The 16,051-nt window shown below is 37.9% G+C and overlaps 1 protein-coding gene across 1 annotated transcript in view; it reads left to right on the plus strand.

Moving 5' to 3' along the window:
* ZFR (zinc finger RNA binding protein) overlaps nucleotides 1-16,051 on the plus strand; it is a 43,918-nt gene that overhangs the window by 14,129 nt on the left and 13,738 nt on the right. The window contains exons 6-14 of the mRNA XM_070743481.1: nucleotides 181-428; nucleotides 3,298-3,489; nucleotides 3,622-3,904; nucleotides 5,402-5,595; nucleotides 6,874-6,993; nucleotides 8,116-8,261; nucleotides 8,470-8,632; nucleotides 10,500-10,705; nucleotides 13,170-13,320. Coding sequence (XP_070599582.1) covers nucleotides 181-428; nucleotides 3,298-3,489; nucleotides 3,622-3,904; nucleotides 5,402-5,595; nucleotides 6,874-6,993; nucleotides 8,116-8,261; nucleotides 8,470-8,632; nucleotides 10,500-10,705; nucleotides 13,170-13,320 — 1,703 coding nt within the window. The remainder of the gene's footprint in view (nucleotides 1-180; nucleotides 429-3,297; nucleotides 3,490-3,621; nucleotides 3,905-5,401; nucleotides 5,596-6,873; nucleotides 6,994-8,115; nucleotides 8,262-8,469; nucleotides 8,633-10,499; nucleotides 10,706-13,169; nucleotides 13,321-16,051) is intronic.

Genomic DNA, 16,051 nt, shown 5'->3' on the forward strand with positions numbered 1-16,051 from the left:
AGAGTCATGTGGCTTACAGATTTTATAAGTAAATTACTAATTTATTGTGTACTATGTTAATATTGAAACTCTCTTTTAAAGATGAAACAAATGCTATGTTAATGCTAAAAACCCTCCTTAAAAGATGAATTGTGGGTTGTATCCCTCATAAATGTGACCTGAATTTTCTGTTTTTAAAAGGTACATCTTATTCGGGTTATGAAGCTGCTGTGTATTCAGCTGCATCATCTTACTATCAACAACAGCAACAGCAGCAAAAACAAGTAGCAGCAGCAGCCGCAGCTGCGGCTGCAACAGCTGCCTGGACGGGGACCACCTTTACTAAAAAGACACCATTCCAAAATAAACAACTGAAACCAAAACAGCCTCCTAAACCACCACAGATCCACTATTGTGATGTTTGTAAGATCAGCTGTGCTGGACCACAGGTATTAAATTGGACTTATTCAAGGAGATTTAAGAAGCTACAACCCTCAGGGCTCTTGCAGTTGCAATAAATTACAATGTTTCTCTTTAATACAAATAGTAATTGTATTCAAGGCCTTGCTCAGATTCTGAACAATTTCATCAAGCTTGCTCCATCTACACCACGGGACTTGTTGAAATACAGAACATAATACACTATTCTGGAATGCTTTGCTTAAGCAAATCTGTTATTAAAACTTAGACTAAACTCTGGTTTCACTGCATGACAAAGTACTGCAGGATTATAGTTTTGATAGGTTCCCAGACACTGTGTCTTGATCAAAGCAGCTTCTCTAGTCTATATTTCAGAACTGAAGGAAACAAGAGAAGATAAACCGGCCAAAGCTGTGTTCTTTATAGCTTAAATTGTATCTAATTTCTTGCTAGAACAGAATTTCTTGGATATTGCAACTAGGACATAACTAACTTAAAAAAAACCTGAAACATGCACTCCGCTTGTAAATCACAGAAGAACCAGCTTAAAGAGGCATTGGAGCACACCTAATGGAAACTGAAATTAAGAGAAAGGACTTATAAATAATGCATAGGAAACCATGAGCATAAATGGTCATATATATCTTGCATCATGCTTTCCATTGTCCTTTTTGCCACTAGAGATTAGGAATAAAAGGGAAACCTCCACATACAGCATGTGCTCCAAATTATTTACATGCCACCTACAGAGATTAAGATTTCTACCAATTGTCTTTGTAATTGCCCAGAGAACAACAAATTGTTATGGCCTAAACCAAGGTTTTGTGTAAATATTATATTCCTTTGTGGAATGCCATCAAAGAGAGAACTGCTTGGTTTCTGCATCTGTAATTTGCTTCCATAAATATCCATATATATGCCATTCAGAAAATTTATGTGAGTTGTTTATCAAAGCATGGCTCTTCCCTTCGGTGTATTTTAAACTTTTTAAAAGCTGATAACTTATGGACCATTTCCCATCTTAAAGGATGTGTATTTCGGCTTCGTTGATCTATCTATTGATCAGCTTTCCCTCCCTAGAAAAGAAGGAGAGCCGACTGAACCCACCTGCAGACTTTATAATCTTTTGTACTCCTAATCAACAGATAGAAAATTTCATATTATTTGGGGAGGATGTAATTGTAGGCAGAGATTTTCTTTCTATAGACCTGAAGTCAGTCTGCATTCAGTGATTCTAATTGAATGGGTGTATTCTAGTGGCATTATTCTGGTATATTTTACTATCAGATGCCCTCTTCCACAATAAGAAACAGAAAGACTGGAATTCGCATGACGGAGCTTTTTCTATAATAGACAAGCATCCAAGCCCATCCAAGTGTTCATGCAAAGTAGGTGCAGGAGTCTTTCAAACTTCTCATAGGATGCATCTCTATTTAGTCATGTCTGATTCTCAGACAAACCCCTACAGTTTTTTCTTGACAAGGTTTTTCAGAATTGGTTTGTCCTTGCCTCCTTCCTAGAGCTGGGAGAAAATGGCTGGCCCAGGTCACCTAGCTGGCGTTGTGCTTAACTAGAACTTAGAGTTTCCTAGTTTCTAGCCTACTGCCTTTGCTACATCAAACTGGCTTTTGCGTCTATGCTCATATTTTTTTATAGTTATATACAATCTGTTTTACTACATTCAAATATCTTATAGGTTATTAAGAGTCAAATTTTGTCATTCTGAAGATTAGGATAGGCACATTCTCACAATAATAATTGCTAAAGTTGCCATTAAGTGATTGGGTGTCTACATATGGTACAAGATGAAAGTTCCTGCTATTACATTTTCTAAACTGCTAACCCAAACTAATGAAATTACATGAACAGTAATAATTCTTTTTAAAACGTTTCAGCAGGTTTGGACATTAAAAGTCACAAAATAATTATTCAAAATCTGTACCCTTTCAAACCTAAGAGTCGTTGAGCTGTAACACTCCATTCCAGCCATTAGTATGACTGTGACGTGAATGAGTGTGGTTATATGGTTTTATGGCTTGGATTTTTTAGATTAGTTTTATAATTGGACTTTAGAATTGTTTTTTGTATTGCTTTTATATGTTGTGAGCCACCCTGAGTCTTCGGAGAAGAGCAGCATATAAGTACAAATAAATAAATAAATAAATATGGCATCAGACCAGATTACCTGCCGCATGAGTCCCATCGACCGGTTAGGTCCCACAGAGTTGACCTTCTCCAGGTCCCGTCAATTAGACAATGTCGTTTGGCAGGACCTAGGGAAAGAGCCTTCTCTGTGGGGGGCCCGGCCCTCTGAACTCAACTCTCCACAAAGATTCGCACTGCTTCCACCCTTCTCGCCTTCCATGAAAATTTAAAGACCTATCTGTCCCACTAGGCTTGGGGCCATTAGACCCTAGCCCCCTGGCCGATGAGTGTAGTATGTGCGAATGGGAATGTCGTTTGGCGGGACCTAGGGGAAGAGCCTTCTCTGTGGGGGCCCCAACCCTCTGAAATCAGCTCTCCACAGAGATTCGCACTGCCCCCACCCTTCTTGCCTTCCATAAAAATTTAAAGACCTATCTGTGCCACCAGGCTTGGGGCCATTAGACTCTAGCCCCCTGGCCGGCAAGTGTTGCTGTGCGAATGGGATTGAATGATTTTAAATGTTATTAGAGTTTTTAAAGTTTTTAGCTATGTTAATTGGATTTTTTTAGATATGTATATTGTATATTGCTTTGATATGTTGTGAGCCACCCCGAGTCCTCGGAGAGGAGAAGCATACAAATCGAATGAATGAATGAATGAATAAATAAATAAATAAATATATATCTCGTCTTGTTTATATAAACCGTGGAGTAATATTACAAATATACTAATCTCTTTTGTTTTATATTTTAGACTTATAAAGAACATTTGGAGGGTCAGAAGCATAAAAAAAAAGAAGCCGCATTGAAAGTTTCTCAGAATACCACCAGTAACAGTGCTTCTTCTCGTGGGACTCAAAACCAGTTGCGTTGTGAGCTCTGTGATGTGTCCTGCACAGGAGCTGATGCTTATGCTGCTCATATTCGTGGAGCTAAACACCAAAAGGTAGGCCTTTCCCCTTGTTAATTCTTTTAAAATCAACTTTACATATTTAGCAATATAAATCTATTCTACAAGCAATGCATGTTTATAATTTCTGGTAAATAGTATATTAACTATTTTTGTTACTGGTTCTAGGTGGTTAAGCTGCATACTAAACTTGGCAAACCCATTCCTTCAACTGAACCAAATCTTGTCACCCAAGCTACATCGGCAACATCATCATCTAAGCCGGCAGCTGTATCTTCAAATATTGCAACTAACAGCAACACTGTGAATTCTTCGGTTACATCGTTGGCAGTAAAAATTCTTACTCCTTCTGCCAATGTACTACTTAGTACATCATCAAACAACAAAGCTACAATAGTCCCACCTAACATTGCTCTAAAAAAGATATCTACACCCAAAATTAACTTTGTTGGCAAGTATAGAGATCTTTATTGTTAAATTTATAAAAATTCATTTATTCATTTATATGTAACAACGGTGTTTCCCTGAAAATTATGTCCCCATAATAAGGCCAATAAGGCTTTTCAGTGCATGCACTGAATAAGCCCCCCCAAACTGTTGTGCTGTATGGTGAAGCTTGTGGCATTCAATGGCACAAGAAGCCTTGCAGAGTCCTGCTCCATGAGCCGATGGCGGGCCAGCCGCTCAGGCAGCACCAAGAAGGGGAGGAGGCAGTGACATTAGTCTCACGCTTGCCGCCTACCCCAAAATAATAACCCCCACCCCCAAATAATAAGACCAGCCATATTTTGTGGTTTAAAAATATATAAGGCCCTGTCTTATTTTCAGGGAAACACGGTATAAAACTGCACTACATTTTACATGAGAGCCAATTTGGCGTTAGGGGAGTTAAGGTAGCAGGCTAGAAACAGAGATCATGAGTTCTAGTCCCGTTTTGGGCATAAACAAGCTAGGTGGCCCTGGACTAGGCACTTTCTCAGTCTTGGGAAGGAGGCAATGGTAAACCACTTTTGAAAAATCATGAAAGGACATCCAAGCAGCCTCTGAGAATCGGACAATTAAATAGGCAGACAGTTCGTTTATGTTTTCAACTGCTAGTGACTGGATTTTTGAATGAGGTTTTTTAATTGGAGATATTTTACATTCATACCTTTTCCAGAAATCTTGATAATTTTCAAAATTGCTAATTAAGTGTTGAAATGTTAATTAAATGTCAGATTTAATAGCCTTAGAAGTTGATCTTTCTACAGCTTCTTAAAATGTCTTAGTATAGTCTTGTTTAGTTTACAATTTGTAATTAGCAATAGAGCTGAAAGATCACTTAGTCCTCTTTGTAACTGCTCTCCTTGAAGGTTGAACCAGCCTCTACAATCTGCAGTGAGCTCTCCAAGGTCCTGATAAACCCCCGTAGAACTGTTTGGGGTTTAATTATTCATCTACATCTCTTATTTGTAGATTTCCTCAAAACTCCACAGCCAATGTGGAATTTTATAAAGCTATACATTTCAGAAGGCTGTTCAGTCTATAGAACTGATGAGAACTGTGTTATAATCCTCAGCCAGGGAAAGAGATTCCAGAGTAGCTTTCCATGTGTGTCATTTGGGCAGCAGATTTTCAGCAGTTAACGTGGATGTAAATGATGTTTGGACAACTTATTTATTTATTTTTTATATTTTTTAAATATATGACTTCTTAGTTTCCAAATAATTTGCAATAAATATATAAAAGCAGAAAATAAGTTAAGAATGAACAACCAGAATGTAAGTTTCAGTGTTACAGGGCAGCCCAACCAAACAAGCACCGTGGGAAGGAGTTTTTGGAGAGGGGCGGCATACAAATCTAATAAATTATTATTATTATTATTATTATTATTATTATTATTATTATTATTATTATTAATTATTATTGTAGGTGATGGCCATTTTTCTTTAATACTATTTTATATTAGGTGGCAATAAATTACAGACAACAGGAAGCAAAGCGGATGAAATGAAAGCTGTAGAAAATATCAAGACTACCCCTATTGCCACAGTACAAATGCAGGATGCTAAACCAGATCCCTCTGCTGAACCTGTAACTTCTACAGCTCTTGCTGCTTTGCAAAGCGAGGTCCAACCTGTTGGTCATGACTATGTAGAAGAGGTAATATTGTAAAAACTGAATCCAGATATATCACATAGCATAAGCTAAACAAATATTAGGTAACATAAATGTGTTAAAATTTGCAGAATTGAAATTACAGAATCATAGTATTTAAAGATGTTGATGGTTACTTAAATTCCACCTACTTATTTGGATCTAATTTCATAACAATTAGTTGCAATGCTGTTTGGCATTTGAGAAAAGAATTCTTAGCAATTTAATGTTTTAAGACATGGGGCATTCTTCAAAATTAAATAATCGGTATTTATATGCAAGGCAACATGTATTGGCATACCATGTTTCCCCAAAAATATGACCCACCCTATCATGTTTTTGAACACGTGCACTAAAATTAAGTCCTACCCACAAAATGAGTCCTAATTGAGACCCTGCCCACCCCAGGAGGATGTGGGGGGGGGGAGGCACATGGATAAAAATTAAGCTAGGGTGGGGCTGGGGCTGTCAGTGCTGTTGCCACAAGATGAGCCAGTAATAGATCTCCCCCCAAAAGAAGCCCTAGCAGATCTGCAGACCTGGGTAGCTATTTTTTGGGCATCAAAAGATAACAAGACCGGGTCTTCTTTTCATGGAAACATGGTATATACTGAAATATGGTAGAGTTTTCAACTTTTAAAATTGAAAAATGATGCAATGTTAGACAGTCTAGTAATAGATACTTGTTCTTAAATTGGACAGATACAGTAATATTTTCATATGGTTCACATTTGTGGTAATAGTTGCATTTTACATAAATGAGTCAGAAATATTACTGTGCTGCATTTGTATTTGTCTAGTATAATTGAATAAGAAACTAGTTTGCCGTTTAGGTTTCCTAAATAACTGTGCCATCATTTCAAAGTTGTATTGGCAGAAATGAGTTAACATAAGTTATAGTGCCTCTGTTGTTAGGAATAAAAAAACCAAACTGAATTGTGTTATTTCTATATTACTTGAAAGGATGACTGGATAATTTACATTGAATTCCGCTTTAAAAAGGAACAAAATCTATAACATCTTAGAGGAGTCAAATTCCCTTACCTGGAAAGCCCTACTGGGCCTATATAATTCTGCAGACTGAAGATTAATGTATATTATTAAACAGGCTGATTTAAAAAGCAGAAATGCTTTTGTATTTTGCAGAGGAAGACAATTTTGTGTTGATAGATTTCTCCCTTCTGGGCTAGTAAGGGGCCCTTGAAGTCAATTGTTACCTTGAACAGGCTTATCAGATGATAAGAAGTAGCTGTAACTGATAACCACATTTTCTTTTTTGCAAAGGTTCGGAATGATGAGGGGAAAGTGATTCGTTTCCATTGCAAGCTTTGTGAATGCAGCTTTAATGATCCTAATGCTAAGGAGATGCATTTAAAAGGAAGGCGGCATCGGTTACAATATAAGGTGAAGTTCTAATTTTGTCTGTTATGGAGATTCCTTAAGTAATAAATATTATTTGTATTATGTTTTCAGAACATATGCACATGTATTGAAAATATGTTTTGCTGCATATTGTAAGACTTCTTACAATAGACTAATAAACTTCAGCAGCTTGAAATAGCATCCTTTGTTTCGAATACTAGCTATCATTACAAACTGTTGTATATTCAGTTTTTACCTTTTAACAAAAGAAGACTATTACAGTGAAAGATCAATAATTATGAAAGATAGGAAGGTGGGCAACATGTAAGAAGAAATTATTTGTGAAATGTAATTCATTCAAAAATAATTCTAAACATTCTTTATTGCTAATTTCTTAGAAATATTTTTATTTTTAATATATAAGCTCTTCATTCTAGGGCATACTCAGAACAAAACACTAAAACATATAACTTAAAACAAAATGGCTGCATTAGAATATTTTGAGTGGGATTATTTTAATGAAGTACAGTGATACCTCTACTTAAGAACTTAATTTGTTCCGTGACCAGGTTCTTAAGTAGAAACGTTCTTAAGCAGAAGCAATTTTCCCATAGGAATCAATGTAAAAGCAAATAATATGTGCAAACTCATTAGGAAAGAAATAAAAGCTCAGAATTTGGGTGGGAGAGGGAAGAGTAAGAGGAGGAGGAGATCAGTCACTGCTGAAGGAAGAAGGTGAGGTGAGGGGAATAAAAAAAAATCCAAAACTTTAAGGCTTAAAAAAAAAAGAGGGTCTTTTAGGCGGCAAGGAGGAGCACACGCCTCCCATACACTGCACCAGAGAGAGAAACCCAGGGGGAATGGCAGGAAACTGGCCGGGCTGCTCTCAAATTTCCTGGGAAATTTTTCCTTGCCCGAGTCCTTAAGTAGAAAATGGTTCTTAAGAAGAGGCAAAAAATCTTGAACACCTGGTTCTTATCTAGAAAAGTTTTTAAGTAGAGGCATTCTTAAGTAGAGGTAACACTGTACATTCAAAATATGGCATATTGCGCTATATAGAATAAGGTTTTTATTTTACTCTAAAGCCACAAAAGTAGGTATCTATCACTCTATGCACAATATAGTCTTAGATAAATGTATTCAATTTTTTCACATTTAAAACAGAAAAAAGTAAATCCAGACTTACAAGTAGAAGTGAAACCTAGCATCCGGGCAAGAAAAATACAAGAAGAAAAGATGAGAAAACAAATGCAGAAAGAAGAATATTGGAGAAGGCGTGAAGAGGAAGAACGATGGAGAATGGAAATGAGGTAATATCCCAGCTAGATTATCATGATTTATACTCATTTGAACATATATATTTTGTTTGGTGAAGGAGTTCTTAAAGGACCATACATATTGAACTGATAAGAATCTCTTCTTTTCAAAAGGAAATAATCCTTCATAGTTAGGTGTATATACACACACACTCACACTCATGTACAGTTGATATATTGCCATTTTGTTTGTATACTTCAGACGCTATGAGGAAGACATGTACTGGAGGAGGATGGAAGATGAGCAGCATCACTGGGACGATCGTCGTAGAATACCTGATGGAGGATATCCTCATGGTCCTCCAGGCCCTCTTGGATTACTTGGTGTTAGACCAGGAATGCCACCACAGCCACAGGGACCAGCTGTGAGTATTTATTCACTTAAAATTTAACATGTTTGATACCAACTCTTTGTATGACTGTCCTGCATTTGTTTTAAGATTTATTAAAAGATCTTTGAGCAAATGTTACATGAAGACTTATTTTAGCAAAGAAGCATTGCTGTATAATAGTGCCTAGCTTTTGTAACATTTCAACTGTATTTTGTTCTGGCTCATGAGAACATATCAAGGAAGTTTAGTAGCTTGCTGCAACCACTTAAATTGCTTGTATATGCAGCTATCAGAATGCTACTGTATATACAATCCACCTTTCCTCATACTGTCCAAAGAGACAGATATTATATGTTGCTGCTGCTAAGTTCCAGGATATGGATAGCTCATTTAGCTGATCAATTGAATAGTCATTTAGGTGCAAAGATCCAGGAGTTCAATTCCCATAGAGTTTGAATCCCTTCAAATAACTTCTGTCTATACACTTCTAATGAAATCAATAATGTGCCTCATTGTGATCAAAGTAATTGGTTATACAATATCTGTAACAGACATGATATTTGATAGTTTGGTAATTTGATTATCGTGGAAACTATCAGTTTCGTCTGTTTCCTTCATTCTACCACAAACATTGAAGGGATGGAGATTCAGAATGCACAGTGCAGCTTGCCTAACAAACTTTATTTAATTATGAATTCATCTTTTATGTCAGTGATGTGGTTTGTTGGGTGCCTTTGAATTAGTGCTGACTCTTGATTTCTGCATGGACTGGTTTTGGCAGATTTTTTGGCAAGATTTTAGAATTTGGTTTGCCACTACTTCCTTCTTAGGGCCCAAGGCCATCCAGCTGGCTTTGTACTTGAGTCAGGACTAGAACTCAGTTTCTTTTTAAAAAAAAGTTATTTATTTCAATTCTAGCATTAGTCTTATTCTGCCAGCATGTCCGAACCGCCTGTAATTACAGGGTAATTAGTCCAAAAAGACACAAACCACACGATAGAAGGAAAACCAAAATTCTTTATCAACAGAAAAGCATAAAAAACTCCCTTTTTAAATGTCACAAGGATTTTCTGGTACACACAAGGCACAGGTTAAATGCAATCCAATTTCTCACCCAGTAACTGGGAGATTGAGTCCAATTCCAAAGTCCAGAAAGTCCACACACAGTCTTGAACAGGGAAACAGCAAAACCACGATCTTGACGAAACTATGAATCAGATAAACTTCCACAAGGCTAAACCAGCACGCTGCTCTATTTATCTGTAGCACTAATTGCAGCAGCCTCACCCAACCACAGGTGGCCTCACTTATCTCCTGTAATAATCCTTCAGTTGTTCTCTCCTATGCATCACTCTACGCATGCGTGGGTCCATCATAAGTTCTTGTTCGGAATCCAGGGATGATAAGGATGATTGATCTCCTGGGCTGTCTGCCAAACTCCCCTCTTCCCTGCTACTCACGCTTTCTTCGTCAGAGAAGCCTTTGTCGGGAGATTCTATCTGGAGCAAAACAGGCCTGTGGCATGTGGATGTTTCCCCAACATCCACCTCCACATTCCTTGGGGCAGGAGCTGAGCCAGAGCCAACCACAACAAGTCTGTCCATTTCAGCACATGATAGCATTTTGTAGAAGACTTCTTTATCTGTGGGAGTGTCTTTATTTTTCCATTTTGGGGCAAAAGCTAGCCTTGCTGCAGTCAGACTATGTAACATTAGATATATTATATTTTTGTCATATTTTTCAATGGTTATTCCTAACAGAAATAGGACTAGAACTCAGTTTCTAGGCCGATGCCAAACTGAGTCTTTCACTCCAAAATATGAATAGCAGATACTCAGTAGTAGAAAACTACAACTATTTGGGAAACTAACTGAACTTAAGAATTTACTTCTCTTTGTAGCCATTACGTCGACCTGACTCCTCCGATGACCGTTACGTGATGACAAAACATGCAGCTATCTATCCGACTGAGGAGGAACTCCAGGCAGTCCAAAAGATAGTTTCTATCACTGAACGTGCTTTGAAACTTGTGTCAGATAACATGACTGATAATGAGAAAAACAAGACAAAGGAAGGAGATGATAAAAAAGAAGTCAATAAAGACAGGTCTGGTTTTTTTTCTTAGTCATTCAGTTATATCTCATTTCTTTTACTTTGAAAGCTGCCATAGAACCACTTTTCTACTTGAGAGCACAATATAGTTCTTATCCTGAGCCTATTGTCCTGATTCTTGTCTACTGTTAATTTCAAGGGTTGTGCCTAAACATCTTGGCTTCTGTGGTCAAGGTATGTTGTGACCTAGCCTTCACCAAATCATGAAACAGACTCCTTGTCCTGGGAAAAAAAAACCTTTTTATTTGGCTAATGTGAATTCTTATTCACATCCAGCAGAGTCCTGGTAAAGAGTCCTTCAAGGGTGAGTTGCAAACACAGATTTTATCTGTCCTTGGATATTTGTCAGGCCGACAGCTTCTTGACGCAACAAGGCAATACTTGGCAAGGAGTCTCTGAGGCACAACTCAGATAATTCAATCTCCACACGAAATTGTCTCCTGCGAACACCACTCCCCTTTCCCTCCTATTTATTTCCTGTAGCAGGGGGCCATTCAGCATCACCTTGTGCTTTTGCTCCCTTCTCCTGAGAACTCTGCACATGCACACATGGGGAACAGGCTCCAGGTGTTCTTCAGCCCAACTTATCTCCAACTCTGAAGGTAGCTGATCGTGGCCCTGGCTCCATCTCTGCCTCAAACACAGTACTCATCAGAGCCTTCCCCAGACTCCAGGACTGGCCCATGTGCCTCCCCAACCTCTTCATTGTCTGAATCTTCCACCCCTGGCGGGCCACAACAGTGTAGGTTAGGACTATTCAGTGACCATTTAAAATTATGACAGCACTGACCAAAGGGAAATTATGGCTGATCTATGACATTGCAGCTGTTGCAGCACCAACTACACTCACATGAGTACAATCCAGATAGAGATTGCTATGCTTATAATTACAACCAATGTTCCCAATGGGGAAGCTAGAAGGAAGTTAGAAATTCTCCATCTTCCAGAATGCTTATTTGTATTATCCCTGATCACCCTGTGGTATACACACACACCCACACACCTGTCCATGGCACTCCACCCACCCATGCACCCAATTTTCCTATTAGCCTTTTTGCCTAGGACTTTTGTATAATGAAATGTGTGGATGGCAAGGGGAACGGATGGGATTGAGCCACAGTGGCTTAATGGTCAGAGAAAAAATATTAAAAAGGATCTGCCCTAATTGATCAAGCGGTTAAAATGATGATGGGAAAGTGTTACCTCCAGACTTCCTGTTAATGTAACCATACAATACGGTGGAATTAGCTCATCCAGTCATGTTTCCTGTGTGTTTTATCTGGGAGGACTTATTTACTAAATGCTTACAGCTTGGTCCCAGGGGTTAATAACAGCAGCAAGCGCAATTCTAGAGCTAAGCAATGTAGTCGTGTGACATCATGCTTTACAACCTCATCACTTAACAACAAAAAATTCCTGTTCCAGTTGCTGTGATAACACAAGGGCTAATGCTAGTGGAACTTTTTTTTTCTTGGATAAACCACCAGGAAGGACCTCCTTGTCCTTCATCTGCGGTTTTCTTCTTGATCAGATAAAAAGCTATCCCAGCAGTACAGGAGATATTTGCAATCTAAAAACAGTTTGGCATACCTCTCCTTGCTCAATGTTTTGTCATCAGGCTAATGTAGAAGAACAATGCCAAAAATACCTCCCTTGTCATTCAGCTCTTTATTGATTGATTCCACTTAGTTCCAAAGTTAAGCATTTTGTATCAGAAAAATAAAGGTATTGTTTCATACAGCATATAGTTAAATTATGGAATGTACTGCCGTGTAGTATAATACAATCCAACAATTTGAATAGCTTCAAAGGGGAGTTGCTGCTCACATAGGGCTAAATTTCATCAGCATTCCATCTTGAAACAAAAATATTGTATAATATTTTCAAGAATTAATTGAAAGAAATAACAAATTGAAAGCAAAAAATAATTGATGAATTAAATATTTAGGATGAAAGCAATTTAGGATGGATTAACACAATAGGTACATTTTAGAATTATTTTGAAATATTGTATTTTCTTCACTTTTTCAAACGTCCTATTTCTTGGTAAAATAAGTTGCATTTGTTACTTATGATTCTCAACATTATCTTCGGTTTTAAGAAACAATATACCTGTGAGCAAAAATATGAGTATTATATTGTCTATAGTGCCTTCTATCTGGAATTCTTATTCCTAAACATTTATTTTAAAGTTATTTAATGCATTCAGTAATTGATGTCTTTGTGTTTTTTCTTTTCCACATCTCTTAATCTTGCTCACTATTCTCTGCCATGTCCAATTTTAGAATGTGGCTCTTAGCATATCACATAAAATACAATGCAAAAAATGTTACTTGCCCTGATCAAAAAATATGATAGCTATTGGACATTTATTGCTATTTGAATACTTTCTTAAACAAGAATGACAGTGAAAATCAGTTATATTTTGCTTCTAATGGACGCTTAATTTTTTTAACAGAGCTTTGAAAGGAGTCCTACGAGTAGGAGTATTGGCTAAAGGTTTGCTTCTTCGGGGGGACCGAAATGTCAATCTTGTCTTGCTCTGCGCTGAGAAACCAACTAAAAGTTTATTGAGTCGCATTGCTGAAAATCTACCGAAGCAACTTGCCGTATGTATGATGTTAGCTTTAGTTTACACTTTTATAAAGATTGAAGATTGTCACAGTAAATGAAATCCCTTTCATTTATTTTAAAGCAGGTAAATTAATTATGAGCTACTGTAATTTTCAAACAGAAGCTGTTATAGCAGAACAGCAGCTATGTCCAGCAAGATCTGTAGTGTTTGTTGGAGTAGAAGGTACAAATAATCCAACATTCTAGAAAGTGGCAACTGGAAAGTGTTTTTCAATTTCCTTTCACTCTCCTTTTGAATGAGAAGACATATACATGTACTTTGGGATATTTTTTTAACATTGAAGTGATCATCTACTTTCCATTATACTATAAATATATAGAATCTTAAGAACACCAATAGCCACTTCTAGCCTAATATCTAATTTTTCCTCTTCTTTTTCCACCATCATCCTATCTCCAGTGCTACCTTCAACATTTCATAGATCCTGGAAAAAGGGATATATATTTTTTACAATTTATAACTTAATATCCATAAGTATTTTATTTTGAAGTAATGCTACATTCTTGTAAGGTTAAAAATACCCGAGTTGAGTATTAAAGGGAATTATTTACTCCATATTTTATCAACAATTATATCTTTAATATGCTGAATGTGTTTCAGTGTATATATTTGAAGCAAATGCATGATAAACCTTCAAATAGGTTTAAAATATAAGTTTATGTTGCTGCTTTAAAATTTGAGGGAGTCCAAGGTTAAAAAGCAAAAAAAAAGTGAATTATTTATAGTCCAATTAATATTTCTTCTTTGAAGATAGGAAGCAACACAGTTCTCTCTATAGGGAATCGTGTGGAGCTCATCTTTATTCTGATGGATTATTACATTTGGAATGGATTGACTTTATTACATTAAATAGAAATTAGAACAAATTGTGTCAGTCCAAAAGGGAGAATATGCTAATAAGCTGTAACAAACATGAGAAATAGGAAATTTTTAACAACTGAACCACATGTATTATTACAGTGTCAGGGTGTTTGGTCAAGCTAGAGGTAGCACTTGTTAACTGAAAATCCATTCAATGTGAGTGTGATAATGCTGACAAGTGGTACTTATGAATGGTCCTCCGTTCTGGCTGTCACATCATACCTATAAACCAGGTGATCGCTGTGATGGCACAGTGGTAAGAATGCATATTGCAAGCTAATTCTGCCAAACCGCCAATAGATTTGATTCTACCGGTTCAAGGTTGATTCAGACTTCCATTCTTCCAAAGTCGGTAACATGAGGACCCAGATTGTTGGGGGCAATAGACTGACACTGTAAACCACTTAGAGAGGGCTGTAAAGCACTGTGAAGCGATATACTGTATAAGTGTTTGCTATTGCAATTTGGGTATTTGTAACCAGGCACGTTTATAAAGATTGCAGTATCCCACTGTCACGTTAATCACCATTTGCAGATTTCTGTGCTGCCCCCACTCACGGATTGGTGTACAGTGCTTTATTCAATATGTTTCTTCAACAGTTCCATTTCAGGTTTCTAGCTAAACCCCAGCTTAGCATAATGGGGCTTGTGACCAAATTGATAACCAAAAGTGAAACAAACTGAAGGCCAAACCAAAACAGAAATTAAAGGTTTTGCCTGGATAGGTTCCAAAAACAAACAACTCAAAATCCCCTCTGAGGTTAGGGGCATTTGGCAAACGTTCGGGGTCAGCGTTCGGGTTCAGGAGGACGCTGAGAAGCCCCGCCGCCCGGCTGTTAGCTTTTCAAAAGAGCCTCGGAGCTGTCGGGCCGGTCGGGAGGCTGGAAGGGAGGTGATTCCCCACCTCCTTTCCAGCCTCCCGACCGGTCCGACAGCTCCGCGAATGCCGACCCCAAACTTTTGCCGAACTTCCGGGTTCGGCATTTGGGAGAACGGCAAGAAGCCCCCCGGCTGTTTCAAAAGGTGACAGCTGGGCGGCGGGGCTTCTCGGCGGCCTCCTGAACGCCGAACCCGGAAGTTCGGCAAAAGTTCGGGTTTGGGAGGACGCCAAGAAGACCCCCGTCTGTTTCAAAAAACGACAGCCGAGCGACAGGGCTTCTCGGCGGCCACCCAAACCCGAACTTTTGCCGAACTTCCGGGTTTGGCGTTCGGGCAGCGGGTTCGTACGACGGAAAAAGTTCGGAAGAAGAGGCAAAAAATTTCCAAACCCCGGGTTCGTATCTCGGATTGTTCATATGGCGAGGGGTTCGTATCACGAGGTACCACTGTATTAGGTATTCTGTTTATTTATATCTGAGGTGGGTGGCTATATAAATCAAATAAATAAATTAAATATGTGAGGTTGTGGGGAGCCTGGAAAAGGAATGGAAAATACAATCAATGTAAACAATCATGAAATAACAACCAAAATATTTAACAGCTTATGTCCTAAATAGCAGTTTAGTCCAAGATGGAAAAAATGCTGAAAAGAAACATTTTAATCATTCAAAGGGATTTGCCTTGAATAAATTTACTATAAATGGAAGTGGGAAATGCTCATGAGAGTTTCCAAAATTTAATATTTTTCCCAGACTAGCATAAAATATAGAGTAGCTTACTGAAATCTGTATAATTCTTGCTTCCTTGATCTTGCCCAGTTGTATTGGTTTGACTATAGTGTGTATATGTGTGTGTGTGAGAGAGAGAGAGAATACGATAATAGAGGGAACATTGCAATCTAATACAACAGACTATCCTCTTCCAGTTGGGTGCTCTCCAAATATTTTCTGATTGCAACTCCCAAC

This window comes from Erythrolamprus reginae, chromosome 2 (genome assembly GCF_031021105.1).
Source record: "Erythrolamprus reginae isolate rEryReg1 chromosome 2, rEryReg1.hap1, whole genome shotgun sequence".
In the NCBI taxonomy this organism is placed as follows: Eukaryota; Metazoa; Chordata; class Lepidosauria; order Squamata; family Dipsadidae; genus Erythrolamprus; species Erythrolamprus reginae.